General features: G+C 39.3%; 2 protein-coding genes across 52 annotated transcripts in view; one reads left to right on the top strand and one right to left on the bottom strand.

Annotated features, from left to right (window-relative positions):
• The window catches only part of SELENOF (selenoprotein F), a 36,926-nt gene extending 30,186 nt beyond the window's left edge, over positions 1-6,740 (bottom strand). For both annotated transcript variants that reach the window (XM_081489964.1, XM_081489965.1), the window contains exon 1: positions 6,650-6,740. In XM_081489964.1, coding sequence (XP_081346090.1) covers positions 6,650-6,724 — 75 coding nt within the window. In that variant the 5' untranslated portion in view covers positions 6,725-6,740. The remainder of the gene's footprint in view (positions 1-6,649) is intronic.
• A 549-nt stretch (positions 6,741-7,289) lies between these two features.
• HS2ST1 (heparan sulfate 2-O-sulfotransferase 1) overlaps positions 7,290-17,504 on the top strand; it is a 195,653-nt gene continuing 185,438 nt past the window's right edge. For 10 of the 50 annotated variants that reach the window (XM_081489911.1, XM_081489932.1, XM_081489933.1 and 7 more), the window contains exon 1: positions 7,290-7,813. In XM_081489911.1, coding sequence (XP_081346037.1) covers positions 7,690-7,813 — 124 coding nt within the window. In that variant the 5' untranslated portion in view covers positions 7,290-7,689. Of the gene's footprint in view, positions 7,814-8,100; positions 8,433-9,305; positions 9,429-11,450; positions 11,528-12,093; positions 12,189-17,504 lie in introns of those variants that run through there. The other 40 variants (XM_081489936.1, XM_081489934.1, XM_081489957.1 and 37 more) reach the window with 26 other exon arrangements.

Here is a 17,504-nt window from a genome sequence, read left to right as displayed (position 1 = left end):
ACACATACTAGAGAGTTAGTGAAATGCCTCAGTTGGAGACAATTTTTAAATTATTTTTAAACTCTATAACCTTATTTGAGTCTTTGGTTCTTTCCATCTCCAATTTTTTTTTCTTAAAAACTTGTCATATTGCAGCTTGGCTAAAACATGGATTCACAAAAAAGATCATATATTATTTCTTTGTGATATACATACATATATATCTTGAAGAAAAAATGAATTTTCATTTCAAGAACTTACGATCTGCTTGCCCTCTCCTCCTTCTGCTATGTATCTCCTAAATGTTCCCCATTTCTATTTTTAGTTCTCTCTTTGCATATTTTCCATGGAGAACTACATCTTTTCCATGGCTTCAAATATTCATTTATTAAAAACTCTCAAGTCTTTTTCTTAAGCGTCAAGCTTCCAACATCTTCTCATTTAGATGTATAGGCACTGCAAATTCAAATTCTCCAACAGTGAAACATCTTTTAAAAATCTATTCCTTCCAATGTATTCATATTCAGAATATCTTAGCAAAATGGTACCATTTTCCCTGACTACCCAGTTGTCCAGGTCAGTCAACCTAGACTTCACATTCTTCACCATTCTTAGAACCAATCAATTAAGTTTTGACAATTCAAAGAGCTCTCAAGCCTCAAGTCTCTAAAAGAACTCTCAAATCTTTTCCTGCCTCAGTGGCTTAAATGGTCAGCTAGTCCTACTCCTCATTACACCTCCAATCCCATTCTACTTTTCAGCTATAATGAATTCCTATAGTACCTGAGAATACAAAACCCTTACTCAAACATATATTTATTTGCTCGTATTTTTTTATGCTAGGCTCTTTTATACTTTTCCACCTTGTTAAATTCTATTTATTTCCAAGAACTTGATCAGTATCAGTTTTCTTAGGAAGCCTTCTCTGAGAAAAAGCAGATTCCAATCTTTAGCCACTATCTTTTCTAAGAAATTTATGCATAGCTGTAAAACAGCACCACTCATGACACTGCACTATGTAAACCTACGATTGTTTGATTCCCCAATAATACTGTGAACTCTTTCAAGGGCAAGCATTAAGGTATTACTTTGTATTTCTGGCACTTGGCTTACCAGGTGGCACTAGCGGTAAAGAATTTGCCTGCCAATGCAGGAGACTTAAGAGATGGGAGTTTGATCCCGGGGTTGGGCAGATCCCCTGGAGGAGGGCATGGCAGCCCACTCTGGTATTCCTGCCTGGAGAATCCCATGGACAGAGGAGCCTGGCAGGCTACAATCCATAAGGTTGCAGAGAGTCAGACATGACTAAAGCGACTTAGCACACAGGCACATGCTAGTTCTCAGGCGTGTTAAGCTGATGAATTGGTCAAAACCACAGACTCAAGTAGGGGGAATTTCAGATTGACTAACAGGTTGATCTTCTAGACCAACAGTCTGCAAATTTTATGTAAAGGGTCCCATAGTAATTGTGTTAGGCTTGGGTGGCCATATAGTTTCTGTTGGAACTACTCAACTCAGCTACTGTAGCACAAAATCAGTCACAGGCAGTAATAAATGAATGTGTGTCTGTGTTCCAATAAAACTTCACTTACAAAAACAAGGCTTGCTGGATTTGGCCCACCAGCTGACTAATCAAGCTGATAAAACCAAATGGCATATCTTGTTGTAAAAAAACTTTAAGTATTGCTGGCATACTCCTCCAAAATGCTGATCATCCCACTGGCCTTACAGTAAGTCAACATCCTAATTTGATACCTTATACAAACATCCTTTACCTTATCTAAGTAATAGTGGGCAGTATATATCATAATGTATCAAAATAGATCAAGTATACCAGTCTAGCCAGAGGGACCTAAGACCCTTGCTCCTATACTAATACTTTGAATACAGTTTATTTACTTGTAAAGTGATCTGCTTGATCTATTTCACAGGTTAATTTCTATTTTTCCAAAGATGGCCACACCAAAATATACACATCATCCCAAGTGTGACTGGCAGGGGCTTGTGACTATTCTGACCAACAGAGTGTCAAGAAGTGATAATTATGTGATTTCTGAAGGCAGGCCATAAAAAAGGAAGCCATCTCTGCTTGACTAGGGCTTGCAGGTGCCATGTCTCTGTTTCTCTAAAATACTCAACTTTTAGCCACCATGCTGTAAGATAGCTTAAACTACAAAGAGAATGTGGAGAGGCCCATGCAGAGAACAACTGAGGCCTCCAGCTGACAAACAGCATCAATTACTAGATGTGTGAGTAAAAAACCTTCACATTTTAGTCTTTAGTCTCAGGCTGAGGTCTGAGACACCGGGGAACACACAGCCACGCTGTCATGCCTGTCTGAATTGCTAACCCACAGAATCTGAAAGCAAAATAAACAATGGTTTTATACCACTCAATTTCAGGGTGATCTGTTTTGCAGCCATGGTAACTAAAACAGGCAATAAAAGTGAAATCACTTTGAAACAGTGAACTGCTAAACAAATGTAAGAAACTGTTACCAAAGCATGTTTTACAAAAGAATCTCAAATGAAAAATCATGGGATCATAATACTTGGTTTTATTCTGGCATTTACTGAGCACCTACTGACAGGTAGAGTGAACATGCAAAACGTATTTGAGTCTGATTACATCCTGATTCAAATACCAACTCAGAGTAACCTTATTTCTGAATTTCTGAATAGGAATTATTACCACTTACTTCATAGAGTTTGGAGGATTAAAGGAGAAAAAGAACAGAAAGCATCTAGTATCCTGTCCAGTACACAGTGAGTACTTAATAAATGTTAGAATTATTCCTACTTTCCACTGTGAAAACAAAAACACTATTTATATTCAAATCATTATAATAGACACCGGTTAGAGAGAAGTGTAGGGGAGATAGAAGGTATTGTGAGTTTCATGAGTGAATCTTTTTTTCTACCATCATTCATTTTTTGCAGACTTAAGGCTTTGACTCAAACAAGAACATCAGAACATATTTTAAAGCACTTTATAAGTACAAAATGCTAAATAATATAGGAGAGTTCAACTATAAATTACACCCACTCATCTTTTTATTACATAAAACTAACTGAATAGCATTTAAATGTGCACAGTAAGGTCAAATATTAAATTTTATTTTTTGTTTTACTGTTATTATTATTATTTTTGGCTCTGCCACAGTGCTTATGGAATCTTAGTTCTTCAATCAAGGACTGAACCGCACCCTTGGCAGCAAAAGCATGGAGGCCTGGATGACCAGGGAATTCCCCTAAATTTTATAATAATTAGGCACCCTTGTAGGAAAGACATGGATTTTAAAGGACAGGGTGGGATAACCCTGATTGGGATAACCACTTAACAGTTTACAACTTTCTGCAATTCTAAGTAGGATTGACAGGCTAAGAGACTATGCATTATTCATTTATTTTTCTGGTATTATTGAGTTCTTTAAAAACATGAGGGTTGTTGGCAGAGAAACTGTAATAACTATAATGTAACATTACCCCTTTGGGCAAAAGTCTGGTATTGATATACATTTTACTACACTTATACATTCACATGATTAGTTGTCTCTTTACTCAGAAAACTCACAGGGCTTCTCACATAATAGTTCTGAAAAGATTCAAATCTGAAATAAAAGCAAATATATGGGTTTACAGATTAGCCCCAAGAAAATAAGTATCAGAAACATTATGACAAGCCATAATGACAAGCTCTTACAAGGCACCAGATACTTTGTGAAGTGTTGCTAAACACTTTACATCATTATTTCATTTAATTTTACCCTTCTATGAGAGGTATTATCCTCACCTTATAAAGAAGGAAACAAAAGCTTTAATTCCAGCCTGCCCTCAAAACCCTTAACCACTGTTACTACCACCTTTCACAGAATCCATGATGTGTCACTATTGTATGTACCACTAAAAACAACAAACATGCTGACAGTTATGCCACTGACTGAATTAAGACCGATCCAGATGATAACTGGTGAAGAAAAGGGGACGGAGTGTGGTGTCTTAGAATCAGTGATACAGAAAATCATTTTATACTGACTGTTTTCAGTACAGGACCTTTCTGAATAAAGTAATATTATGTATAAGAAGAATGAAAAAGTGAATACCACTTAGTTCTGGGAAACGCTAGAAAACAGCTCCCTTAGGCTATTTTTTTTTTTTTTTAATGCTTAAGCATACTCAGAATGTATTTTCAGATTAAATCATTTCATATCCTCCCAGTTGTCACCTCATTGGAATGCTGATAACCATGAGCTGCTATTAACTCTATTTTTTTCTTAATTAATATATTTTATTGAAGTATAGTTGACTTACAATGTTACAGGTGCACAGCAAGGTGATTCAGTTCTTTATATATATATATATATATATAAATACACACACAATTATTTTTCAGGTTATTTTCCATTATAGACTATTACAAGATACTGACTATAGTTCCCTGCGCTATACAGTAAACCTTTGTTGCTTGTTGCATATCTATTTTTTTTAAATTAGAAACCTAGCATTCTATTCATACTAAGACAAACAAGTAGAATCAAATGTCATAAGCTTTTCAGTTAGGCCAAAGTTTATAAGTTTTCTAGGGACTTCCCTGATGGTCCAGAGGTTAAAGAATCTGCCCTGCAATGCGGGGCACTCGGGTTAGATCCCTAGTCAGGGGACTGAGATCCTATATCCCGAGGAGCAACTGAGCCCATGCGGGCGCCTCAACTACTGAGCCCTCATCCGGCAAGTAAGATCCGAGGCAGACAAATAAATAGATAAGTATGTTTTTAAAAAAAGTTTGTAAGTTTTCTATAACATAAGGAGAGAGAGGTTGGTGGCTTAAACGAGGGATTACTAATAAGTGGATGAACTTGAGAGCTATTTAGGAAGTAAAATCAACAAGATTTGATAATTACCTGGATGTGAGGTATGTAAGAAAAGGTAGGAGTCGAAGATGACACCCAAATTTCTTTGGCGTGAATTCTGTGGATGATCACTTTGAAAGATTGTTTAATAACCATAAATTCCTCCTATCATGGTATGTATGCTTCTTTGCAATGTGACTATGTCACTCTTCTCATGCAGAGATGGAATCTATCTCCCTACCCTTGAATCCAGATTGGTCTTGTGATTTGCTTTGGCAAATATTGTGATGTGGAAGTGATGCACGTGATTTCTGAGGCTAGGCTTCATGAGGCAATGCCGCTTTTGCTCTCTATCTGGCCTTATTGGAGAATGAGAGGTCACATGGAGGAGACCTAAGTCACCCTAGCTGACCACCATTAAGTATGAAGCCATCTAGAACCCTTCAGTTCAGCTGACCTACTGGCTCAGTACAGCGGTATATATGAGGCCAAAGGAAACCAGAGAAACTGCTCAACAGACACCTAGAATCATGAGAAATCATTATTTTAAGCTATTAAGTGTAGGGGGTGCTTACATAGCCACAGATAATCAAACAGTTAAAGAGATAATGAGATCAGAAGAAGTCAACTTGAAATGTTCCTCTTTATCTTTTCATGGTGGTGAATTCAAATTATCTAAGACTGACAAAAAATTCTTGAGTACAAAGTTTAGAAAGGGATCCTCCAGTAATTTCTAAGGCACCAAATGACTGAATAATGAAGTACTATAAAGTTAATGAGAGAAGTAAAGAATCCACCTTTTAGGTAAGGCTGTAAAAGTAAATAGGCCAGATCTTTAAACTACTTAATGAAAGAAAAGCCCAGGTGTTTGTGGAGGCCTTCGGTATAGACCCTCAATCCTCCAAACCTTGAATAAATTAATTAAACCAGATCTCTAGGAGAATACTCAGCAGACTCAATACAGAGAACACCTGAAAAATTAGGCTGATAAAAGACACTTGTAAAATCTCCAAGTATGGTGCCTATTAAAAAGTTTTATTATTCACAGTAAAACGAACTAAAAACTCCCAATAAGTCGTTTGTGAGTGAATAGGAAAATAAGTCGAAACTAGCCTGCCCCATTCAAATATAAAGAACATATCTCTTCTGTTAATGGATAAAAAAGAAATAAAAAAAACTTGGTTAGACAACGATCGATTTTAAGCGAGATGAAAGCTATCATTTTAGAAAATCAATTTCAAGAATAAATTATGCTTTAGTATGGAGTAGTTCCTTTTATAGCAACAGTGTTGTTTAAAAACCACAAATGATACTGAGGTGTACCCAGCGGCCTGGGAGTACCAGAGAACAGAGGTAAAAGACTAAGAGTGACTTACAGAGACCACAAACAAATGACAGAAAGAAGTAAAACGGAAGTGTAGCCTGGACCAAAGACTTGAGGGCTTTCCTCTAAGACTTGAAAGGAAGCTTTGTCATAAAGACGACAGTTCCTTGCATTTCTGCCAATTTAAAAACAATCTTCATTCCTTTGCAAAACTTAGTGCCTTTCCCGCACCACCCCCCCCCGCCGCTTTTACAGTGTGTCTTACACATTGTACTCAAGATAGTCTCAGGTCAGGAGAAGGAACCGTTAGAAACCCAGGGCGGGGAAAGATAATCGTCAAACGCGGAATAAAGCCACGTCGCACGCCAGCAGCAGCAACTGCTGGGGGAGCCCACACTTTTCAGCTGTGTCTCCCAAAAAGGACTGAATATTCCGTCTTCTTTAGCGCAATCCCTGTCACTCGCCCTGGGGCTGCAGCAGAGGTGACATCCACTCACCGTTTGAAGCACAGTCGCCAGCAGCAGTCGCAGCCGAAACGCCGGGCCAAGCCATCCACCCAGCCGGGCCGCCATCACTGCCACCTTCCGTAGGTCTCCGGCTGCCCAGAAGACCCCTCTGCTAGTGGCGTCTACTCCAGAGCCTGATCCAAAACAGGCTGCTAGAGGCCGCTGCCATCAAGTCTCTTATTTTGAGGAGACGGGCATTAACTACGGGCGTATGTAAGCTTAAAGGTGATCAGAAACTTTACACTTGACGTAAACATGAAGTCACTGGGTCCTTTCGATAATTCACATCAGGCATCTCCCTAAACTCCTCAAATCTGTGCTTCCCGGGCTCCTTCCTTTCATTCACGACAGTTCCTCAAGCAGTCAAGAAGCCCCGCCTTCGCCAGTTTCGGCCTGCCTCCTTCTCCAAGTTTACCCAATCAAATGCCGATTTGGTTGACACCTACGGCAAAGGAAACCAACCGTGACACGCACCAAGAGCGAGGCGCTGGAGTTCTCCGGTCCAATAAGCTCAACTTAAAGGGAGCAGAGGGCGGAGCCTCTGGTTGCCGAGCAGCGTACGTGGAGGCGAGCGCGTGGAGGCGGAGAGGGATGGGTAGGGGGCGGAGCCGAGGGCGGCGCAGCCGCAGCCGCAGCGCTGGCGGAGAAGCGCGCGGCCGCGAGCAAAGGAGGGAGGGAAGGAAGGAAGAGAAGGAGGCGGGCAGGCAGGCGGGCGCGGGGGTCGGGGACTGAGGCAGTAGAAGGAGGCGAGAGCCCGGCGGCTGCTTCGCGCTGTGTTTGCTGCACGGCCTTTTGGAGGGAGTCGGCCGTGGAGTCGGTCGAGGAGAAACGAGCACCGGCGGCGTTGCTGCTGGCGCCTGGGGGCGGGGGACTGGGGAGGCGAGAAGGGGGGTCGCTGCGGTGGTTCTCTCGCTGTCGCGCTCTTCTTGCCTTTCTCCCGTCTCCGTGGGCTCCTCCCGGCGTCTCCCTCGCCCCCGGACCCCCCTATCCCCGCTCCCCGCGGTATGTCTTGATCCCGAGCAGCGGGTTTCATGGGGCTCCTCAGGATTATGATGCCGCCCAAGTTGCAGCTGCTGGCGGTGGTGGCCTTCGCGGTGGCGATGCTCTTTTTGGAGAACCAGATCCAGAAACTGGAGGAGTCCCGGTCGAAGCTAGGTGAGGAGCCGGGTCACTCCGGGCTGAGTGGTGTGTGGAAGGGGCCAGGCTGGGGAGGCACTGCAAGCCGGGCAAGTGGGCGTTTATCTAACCTGAGATCTGACTTGGAGGCAGGAGGCTGAAAAGAGAACACAAGCCCCACGAATGGTGTGAATTAAGCTTGGGTCGTATGTTGGGCTCACGAGGTCAAGGGGCAGAGGTTGCAAGGTTGGACTTCCCCGAGCCTAACGGTTACCCTGAACATTCCACGGGGAGAAAGCAAGAGAAAATCCAATTCGTTGGGAGTCAGTAGTGACCGTTGGAGGAGACCGAAACGGTCAGGCTTGCCTGTTCTCTTAGAAGTCATACTGAAAGCTCCAGCAGTGTCAGGCAAGGGGTATTCTAATTTGAGATGTGGGCACCTGGATACTGAATCTTTTGGGAATGGCGAGGTTCGCGAAGGGACAGATGCGCTGAAATGGAGGGGAGATACTGGAATGATGGTGTGTAAAAGAAATGCATTGTAGTGAGTTGCACTCGTGCTGGGGGCAGCAAGGGACCGCACAACTGACGAGAGAAATAGACTGTCCAGGTAGGACAGGAAAGCAAATAAAAAGCTCCTGTGAGGTTCTGAAACGAGGTATCCAGGCATTTAAATTCTTTTTTAGTGGCGCTAAACTGGTATTTTGAGCTTAAGAATGGAGTTGTATGTGTATGTTGCTTCGCGGCAATGTTGGTGTAATGAATTTAGAAGGGGAGGAAACGTTGAGGGGGAATTGCCATAATGAGATTTAAAGTTAACGAAAGGAGGAGTGCCGAAAGTTTACCATATGGTTAAGTACCTTAAAGAGTTAACAGTTGTTACTTTAATTGGGGGAGAGATCTGAAGTACAAAAAGTTGGAGTGTGATGTTGTGAAAGACCAGACGAATGCATAGATAAGTACTTTCAAAGCAGTAAGGAACTGTGGCATTTGGGAAGAGTCTGAATGGGGAGGGAGTGTTTAAAGAATGTCAGCAATACATTTTGATTTTAAAATGTACATGACACTTAAAAATCAGCCCAAGAGGCTGTAATTTGAATGTGGAAAATAATGTTTAGTAATTATATTTTATACACTTTCACCGCCGCATCATTTAAAATAAGTTTAGAAATGCAAACAATAAAATAGGAGCGTAATAATTTAGACTCAGAAGTAACGTTTGCTGCTGTGATGATTAATATTTTGGAAAAATCTATCAGAAAATAATTGTAATATTACAAAATAGTAGCTAGCCATTTGCAGTTTTGATACTTTGAAAAAAGCACTGGAGACAATTTTAAAGTGCAGTCTATCAAAGAACATCCAATAAATTAACAAGTGCAAATAAATTTGAAGATAGGGATAATTCCACTTTTCAACTCTAAGGTAAAACTTGCCCTGTATAATTTTGAGCAGATATCAAGTTTATTTACTATGATTTTATTAATATGTGTAATATACGATGGAAAAATATTCCTTTTAAATTTTGAAGGTTGGCCAGTATACTCTTTCTGTTTGTACCCGTTTAGCAGCATTCATGGTCATATTCTAGTCTGGTTAATGATCCAGCTTTACAGAAAAAAAAGACCCCTCTTCAAGAAAGTTGAAACTTATAGTAAGTTAAGATTTATATTTATTCTTTGTTGTATTGCTCTTTGAATTTCTTATACATATTATGGTGGATTGGGATAACTTCAAATTTTAATTTTCCTTCCTTGTCTAACATTTTTTCCCATAATAATTTAAATTGTTTTCTATAGACACAACCTGAATGATTTTAAAAAGAATTATTTGAGGATGTAGAAAGCCACAGGTAGTGGCTAGGTAGATAATGTGTTTCTTTAAGACTTTTTACAAGAAAGAAACTCTTACATTTTGTTAGAAATAGTAAATATGGAATAAATGAAATAATTCTTGAAAAGGAGACTCATACAAAAAGCTAGAAGGAGCTAATAATAGAGATGTGGAATTGAGTGAGTGATAGTCGCTCAGTCGTATTTGACTCATTGAGACCCCATGGACTGTAAGCCTGCCATACTCCTCTGTCCATGGAATGCTCCAGGCAAAAATACTGGAGTGGTTGCCATCTTCTTTTCCAGATGTAAAATTATGGCAAATAAAATGTATAGCTTCACATCAGCAGTCTTTTGACTTATAAAAAGTCTTATGAAACGGGCTGTATTAAAACAGATGTCAGTAATCTTCCTTAGGAAAGGAACACAGAAGAGGCATGTTTTGACAATCAGACTCTGTATTAGATCCTTTCATATTTGCTATTTTTATTTGATCTTCCAAGAACACCATAGAAAGCCATTTTTACAGATGCGGGAACAAGTTCAAAAGTTATATAACTTGACCACATACCTAGTAAGTGGCAAAGTCAGTATTGGAACCCAGGTATGTCTGATTTCAAATCAAGTTCCCCTTTAATTATACCAGGCTTCTTGGGACTTTATAATGACATTACACTAAGATGTAGTGGTTTGAATAGAATTTTTAAACTAGCACCAGTGTTTAATTGCATTTATTGCTAAGAATGAATATCATTCTTAGAAAATTGAATTTCTGACACAAAGGAATTAGTTTAGTGTAATGTCTGTTGCTTGTTTATACCCATGTAATGAACAAAATTATATTATCTAATGAAAGGACTGAAATAGATAGCTTACTTTTGCTACAGGGGGGAAAAAAAAAGATTGTTGTTTTCTGTGAGTGTAAAATCACAAACAATAAAAGCATTTTTATTTTGCCATCAGAAAAACTTAAACACACAATTTTCACTTTTTAGAAACTTTTGTGGTGTCATCTGTCACACATTTTTACTTAAAGTGTTGTCAAATTTATTAAATTTTGCATTTATGGCTTAAAAAAAGAAAAACTTAAACATCATTAAGTATATCAGCAGGAATTCCTAAAAACCAGTGTCACATAATAGAGTTATTTTTTTTTTCCAATGAATATTGAATGACAGTATACATAATACTGGCTTTGCATCTTACTTTTTTCATTTAATGTCACAGAACATCTTTCCAGGTTAAAAAATATAAATATGACTTACTCATTTGATATAGCTGTATAACATTCCACAGTATGCATGAGTCATAAATTCTGAAGCCATTATGCCAATAATGAACATTCAGTTTATCCCCCTTCACACACTTTTTTTTAAACTGTTTTATTTCTTGGTATTATAAAACAGTGTTACAAAAAACATGCTTATATTAGATTATTTAATTCTTTATTTGTTGGTACTATTTTCAGTAGGATAAATTCTAATAAGGGATTACTGAGACAAAATATATATATATTTTATGATTAACAGATTTTATAATCTGTTACTTCCCCAAAAATTTATTTCCCAAGGGTTATAATAATCTGTACTGTCAGCATACACACAAGCACAGGATATTGTCAGCTTTTAATTTTTGCTAGCTTTTAATTTTTTTCTAAACCTGTGAAATGGTATGTTGTTGTATTAATTTATGTTTCCTTGACTTCTAATTAAGTTGGACATAATTTACTTGTTCATTTTCATGTCTGTTGGGTAGTATTTTATCTTACCAATTTTTAGGGTTTCAAAAGGATGTTAGATGTAGTAATTATTTATCTGTCGTGTCTTGTATCTGTTTTTCTCCAGGTCTGTCATTTGTCCCTTGACTTTATGGTGTATGGAGGTTAAAAGTTTTATGCAGTCAAATCTATCAATTTAGGCAAGTAGGTGCCTTACATTGCTTGAGAAGTCTTCCCCCAACCAAGATTATGTTATTATTCTCTATGTTTTGTTAAGTGTTTTATAGCTTATATTTTTACATTTAGCTCTTTAAAGCAGTCATATGTTTATTGTAATTTCTCTCAGTGAATGGCCACTTATGGCAAATATTATATGGCACCCCACTCCAGTACTTTTGCCTGGAAAATCCCATGGACGGAGGAGCCTGGTAGGCTACAGTCCATGGGGTCGCTAAGAGTCGGACATGACTGAGCGACTTCACTTTCACTTTTCCCTTTCATGCACTGGAGAAGGAAATGGCAACCCACTCCAGTATTCTTGCCTAGAGAATCCCGGGGACGGCGGAGCCTGGTGGGCTGCCGTCTGTGGGGTCGCACAGAGTCGGACACGACTGAAGTGACTTAGCAGTTAGCATACTAATAGTTCATCTTTTTTTTCTCCTCTGTATGTTACAGTTCTTGTTTTAGTCACATGTTAAGTTTTCATATGTTTTTGGATAAATTTTGGACTCCATTCTTTTCCACTAATCAGAGATTCTTTTGGTCTCAAGGATTCATATATAGGTTTCAAGGCATCTATGAATTCCCTGAAATTATATACATATCTTTTATCAGATTTGCAAAGGAGTACACAATCCCCTTAATGGTAAGAATCACTGATTTGCAGCAGATGATTTATGTTTAATGGAGTAAGTGTGTTTTTTGTTTTTAATATTAGCTTATTATAACATGCAACTTGTGAGTTAAATTTAGGATGCAGGCACATTAATATTGAGGTGGGTGTTATATTGCAAACTTAATGTGGGTATTACATTGAGAAAAGTATTAAAATGTATACAAACTTAATTTTTCTAATGAGGTATAGAAAATAACATGGAGTCAAAATGAAAACTTACTTAGGTTACTGCTTAGTTACTTAGCTGTTAGAACTCAGCTTGTCAGAATTTGTGCTTTTCCTAAGTAGTTATTTCTGAATGTCAGGAGCACACTATTGTTAATTTTGACTGATGGAACAGTCAATGAAACTTTCGTTATATAAATGTCAGAATTATGTGCTTGATAGCTTTATTTTTTATAGGGCCTAAGCATTTAAAATAATATTTTGTGTTCATATGCTGTAACACAAGTAAATAAATGAATGCTTTAGGACCTAATGTTTTCAGTGAAGACAGTAACTCAGAATGGATTATGTAGCTGTCTTCATTGGTCAAAAGTATGTTAATCTCTATGTACTTGAAACTCTCCTTAACTAATGAACCAACTTCCAGGGCCAAGCTTGGGGCTTATCTCTTTGGAATTGGTTAGGTTTTACAAGTGCCACTGTTTTTTTTGGTTTAGTCACTAAGTTATGTCTGACTCTTTGTGATCCCATGGGCTGTAGCCTACCGGGATCCTCTGTCCGATTCTTTCCCAGGCAAGAATACTGGAGAGGGTTGCCATTTCCTTCTCCAGGGGATCTTCCTGATCTAGACATTGAACCCATGTCTCCTAATTGGCAAGCAGATTCTTTACCACTGAGCCGTCAGGAAAGCCCACCTGAAACCATACATACTTGTAAAATGTTCCCAAGAATGATAGATTTCTCTACTTATAAAATTGTTTGCAAAGTTTACAGTAGATACTGTTTAGGTGACTTAACAGTTTAATTGGGATGCAGTTATTCTAGAATTGCTAATTGGTGTCTCACTTATGAGTCCCGGATAGGATATCTAGTGCCATAGAGTAGTCAGTCAACTGAAACGGTTGATCTCAATTAAAAATTCAGAAAACTAAGATCGTGGCATCTGGTCCCATCACTTCATGGGAAATAGATGGAGAAACAGTGCAAACAGCGTCAGACTTTATTTTTTTGGGCTCCAAAATCACTGCAGATGGTGATTGCATCCATGAAGTTAAAGGATGCTTACTCTTTGGAAGGAAAGTTATGACCAACCTAGATAGCATATTTAGAAGCAGAGACATTACTTTGCCCACAAAGGTCCATCTAGTCAAGGCTATGGTTTTTCCAGTAGTCATGTATGGATGTGAGAGTTGGAAGATGAAGAAAGCTGAGCGCCGAAGAATTGATGCTTTTGAACTGTGGTGCTGGAGAAGACTCTTGAGAGTCCCTTGGACTGCAAGAAGATCCAACCAGTCCATCCTAAAGGAGATCAGTCCTTGGTGTTCATTGGAAGGACTGATGTTGAAGCTGAAACTCCAATATTTTGGCCACCTCATGTGAAGAATTGACTCATTGGAAAAGACCCTAATGCTGGGAAGTATTGGGGGCTGGAGGAGAAGGGGATGACAGAGGATGAGATGGCTGGATGGCATCACCGACTTGCTGGACATGGGTTTGGGTAGACTTCGGGAGCTGGTGATGGACAGGGACGCCTAGCGTGCTGCGATTCGTGGGGTCACAAAGAGTCGTACATGACTGAGTGACTGAACTGAACTGACTGAGGCTGTCTCTCTACCTCTCTAAGCCTTCTAAGAGCCTTTTGGGCACTTAGTGAAATTGAAATAATAAATATTCAAACACTGCTCTCCCGAATGACTACTTTTGAGAGATGTTTCTATAGATGGACTTAATAATCATGGTTCACTATAGTCCAGTTATTTATAATTATCTGCCCAACTACTAGTAATTGTGTTTATGTACTTTGCCTTTCTGCCTGTTAATTATAGATTAACTGCCTATTGGACCACTTGTGTACCTGATCCTGTTTCCTCATCTACTTAAAGATGTGGTTCCAGAAGCTTTCCCTCATTCTCCTGTAGTCATTTCCTCCCTTTCTGCTGGATTCTTCTCATTAGCATGTAAACATGCTGTTATTTCTCCCAACCCAAAACAAAATGATGTTTTTCTCTTGACTCTTCTTTCTTAGCCAATGTCTGTTTCATATTTCAGCTTCCCTTAGCAGTAAAACTTTAAAATTGTCTATTCTCACTGTTGCTAATTGCCACAATCACCAGAAACTTCCCTAAGTCCTACAGTCAGTTTTTGGTCTTCATCTTACTTGACCAGTCAGCAGAACTTGACACAGTTGATCACTTCCTCCTCTTGAGCAATTTTCTTCACTTGGCTTCCAATATATCATTCTCTTGGCTTTCTTCCCCCCTCAGTGGGTCATTTCTCTGTCTCTTGTGTTAGATTCTTTTTTAACACTCTCTTCAACCCCTTAACATAAGAATACCAAAGGGCTGAGTCCTTGAAACTCTTCTCTACTCTTCCGTAGTTGGTGACCTATGTGCTGACGACTTCTAAATATATATTTCTAATTGAGACTTGTTTCCTAAACATTAGATTTGGGTAGACTCATGTAATTGAGTTGCCCACTTGGACAATTAATAGACTTAAATTCAGTGTGACCAAAATGAATCTTCTGATGTTTCTGTACAATGCCTCAGTACCCCCTACACCCCCCCAATAATTTTATCTGACCTTTATTTCAGTTGATAGCAGCTCTATCCCTCCATTTGCTAGTTAACTTGACTTTTCTTTTCTCACACTCTACATCTAATCTTTCAGAAATATCTTGTTAGCTTTACCTTCAAAATATTTCTAGAATATGATGACTACTCAGCACTTCCACTCTAATCACCCTAGTTCAGGATACCGTAGTCTCTTCCCTGGATTACTGCCATGTCTTAACTAGTCTGTTTGATTCCTCACTTGGCCTCCCTACAGACTATTCTTAATATAGCTTGGTGAGCCTTTTGAAATGTAAAAAAATCATGTCACTCCTCTGCATAAAGCTCTTTAGAAGCTTCCTGAATTAGAGTAATGCTAGCTGTTTTTAAAACAAAGTCCACAATTTTATTGGCTAAACATAGTAAATGACTCTTTTTTCCCCATCATGTTTTAGGTGATCATTTTGGTGGATGGTTTTCCTCTTCATGAGTTATTCAAGGTCTTGGGTACTTTCTTATTAGTTATGCCATCCCCTCTGGTTTGGAGTTCTCTACTGTCAGCCTGGGGAAGAGGCAAGAGAAAGGTGAGGCGGTGCCCCTTTCTCAACTTTTTTGACCTCTTTTACCCTCAGTCTGTTGATGAGGTTTTGTTGTTGTTTTAGTTGCTGAGTCTTGTCCAACTCTGTTATGACCCCATGGACTGGCCCACCAGGCTTCTCGGTCTGTGGGATTTCCCAGGCAAGAATACTGGAGTGGGTTGCCATTTCCTTCTCCAAGGGATCTTTGCAAACCAGGGATGGAACCTGTATCTCCTGCATTGGCAGGCGGATTCTTGACTACAGAGCCACCAGGGAAGCCATGGATGAGGACTAGTTATAATCTCTATGCAAGGGTGGTGGGGGGAGTGGAAAATGGGTTTTTTAGCTGGCAGTCACTTTAACATTTGTGGCTGTGTACTACGGAAGATGGGGGCATACATTTGAATCTTTTGAATCCTTTCGAATATTTTGTGACTCAGAATATAAACTGTCTTGATTAATGTTCTTTGTGAACATGAGAAATATTCCGTTGTTACAGGGTGGAGTATGCTGTAACTATCAAGTCGAGTTGTTCCAGTCTTTTGTATCTTCTGGATCCTTGATTTTCTTTCTGCCTACTCCTTTCATCAGTTATATAGAGAGGGATTTTGAAGTCTCTGGTGGTGATTGTGGGTTTATTTCTCCTTAAGAGTTCTGTTACTTTTCGCTTCATGTGCTTTGAACTACTGTGATTAGTTGCATGAATGTCAGGACTGTCATATCTTCTTGATTAATTAACCCCTTTTTCATTATGAGATGATGCTCTTTATCCTTAGTGATATTCTTTGCTCTGAAACCTACTTGGTCTGTTATTAATTTAGTCACTTCAGTTTTGATTAGTTTTAGCATAGTGTATCCTTCCCATTCTTTTAGTGTAATATTAATCTGTTTGTGTCTTTTTGTGCCCTTCATGGATCCCTCTTTGTGATGAAGAGGCTTGTGTAACTCAGTGAGGCTATGAGCCATCCCAAGCAGGGCCACCCAAGATGGATGGGTCATGGTAGAGTGTTCTGACTAAATGTGATCTACTGGAGGAGGGAATAACAAACTACCCCAGTATACTTGCCATGAGAACCTCATGAACTATATAAAAGGCCAAAAAGATATGACACCAAAAGATGAATCCCCCAGATCTGAACTTGTCCAGTATGCTACTGGGGAAGAGCGAAGGAGAATTACCAATAGCCCCAGAATGAATGAAGCGGCTGGGCCAAAGCAGATACGACACTCAGTTGTGGATGTGTCTGGTGATGAAAGTAAAATCCTATGCTGCAAAGAACAGTACTGTATAGGAACCTGAAATGTTAGGTCCATGACTCAAGGAAAATTGGATGGGGTCAAACAGGAGATGATAAGAATAAACATCAGCATCCTAGGAATCAGCAAACTAAAATGGATAGGAATGGTCGAATTTAATTCAGATGGCCATTATATCTACTACTGTGGGCAAGAATCCCATAGATGAAATGGAGTAGCTCTCATAATCAACAAGAGTCCAAAATACAGTACTTGGTTCATCCTCAAAAGTAACAGAATGATCTTGGTTCATTTCCAAGGCAAGCCATTCAACATCACAGTAATCCAAGTCTATGCCCATACCACTGATGCCGGAGAAGCTGAAGTTGATCAGTTCTGTGAAGACCTAGAAGACCTCCTAGAACTAACACCTAAAAAAGATGTTGTGTTCATCATTGGGGACTGGAATGCACAAGTACAAAGTCAAGATATACCTGCAGTAACAGGCAAGTTTGCCCTTGGAGAACAAAATGAAGCAGGGCAAAGGTTAACTGAATTCTGCCAAGAGAATTCACTAGTCATAGCAAATACCCTTTTTCAACAACACAAGAGATGACTTTACACATGGACATCACCAAATGGTCAATACCGAAATCAAATTGATTATGTTCTTTGTAGCCTAAGATGGAGAAGTTGTATACAGTCAGCAAAAACAAAACCTGGAGCTGACTGTAGCTCAGATCATCAGCTTGAAA

The sequence above is a fragment of the Giraffa tippelskirchi genome, chromosome 5 (assembly GCF_054371585.1).
Source record: "Giraffa tippelskirchi isolate mGirTip1 chromosome 5, T2T-mGirTip1v1.2.pri, whole genome shotgun sequence".
Lineage (NCBI taxonomy): Eukaryota > Metazoa > Chordata > Mammalia > Artiodactyla > Giraffidae > Giraffa > Giraffa tippelskirchi.
Note: the sequence above shows the minus strand (reverse complement) of the source record. Positions and strands in the feature narration are given on the sequence as shown.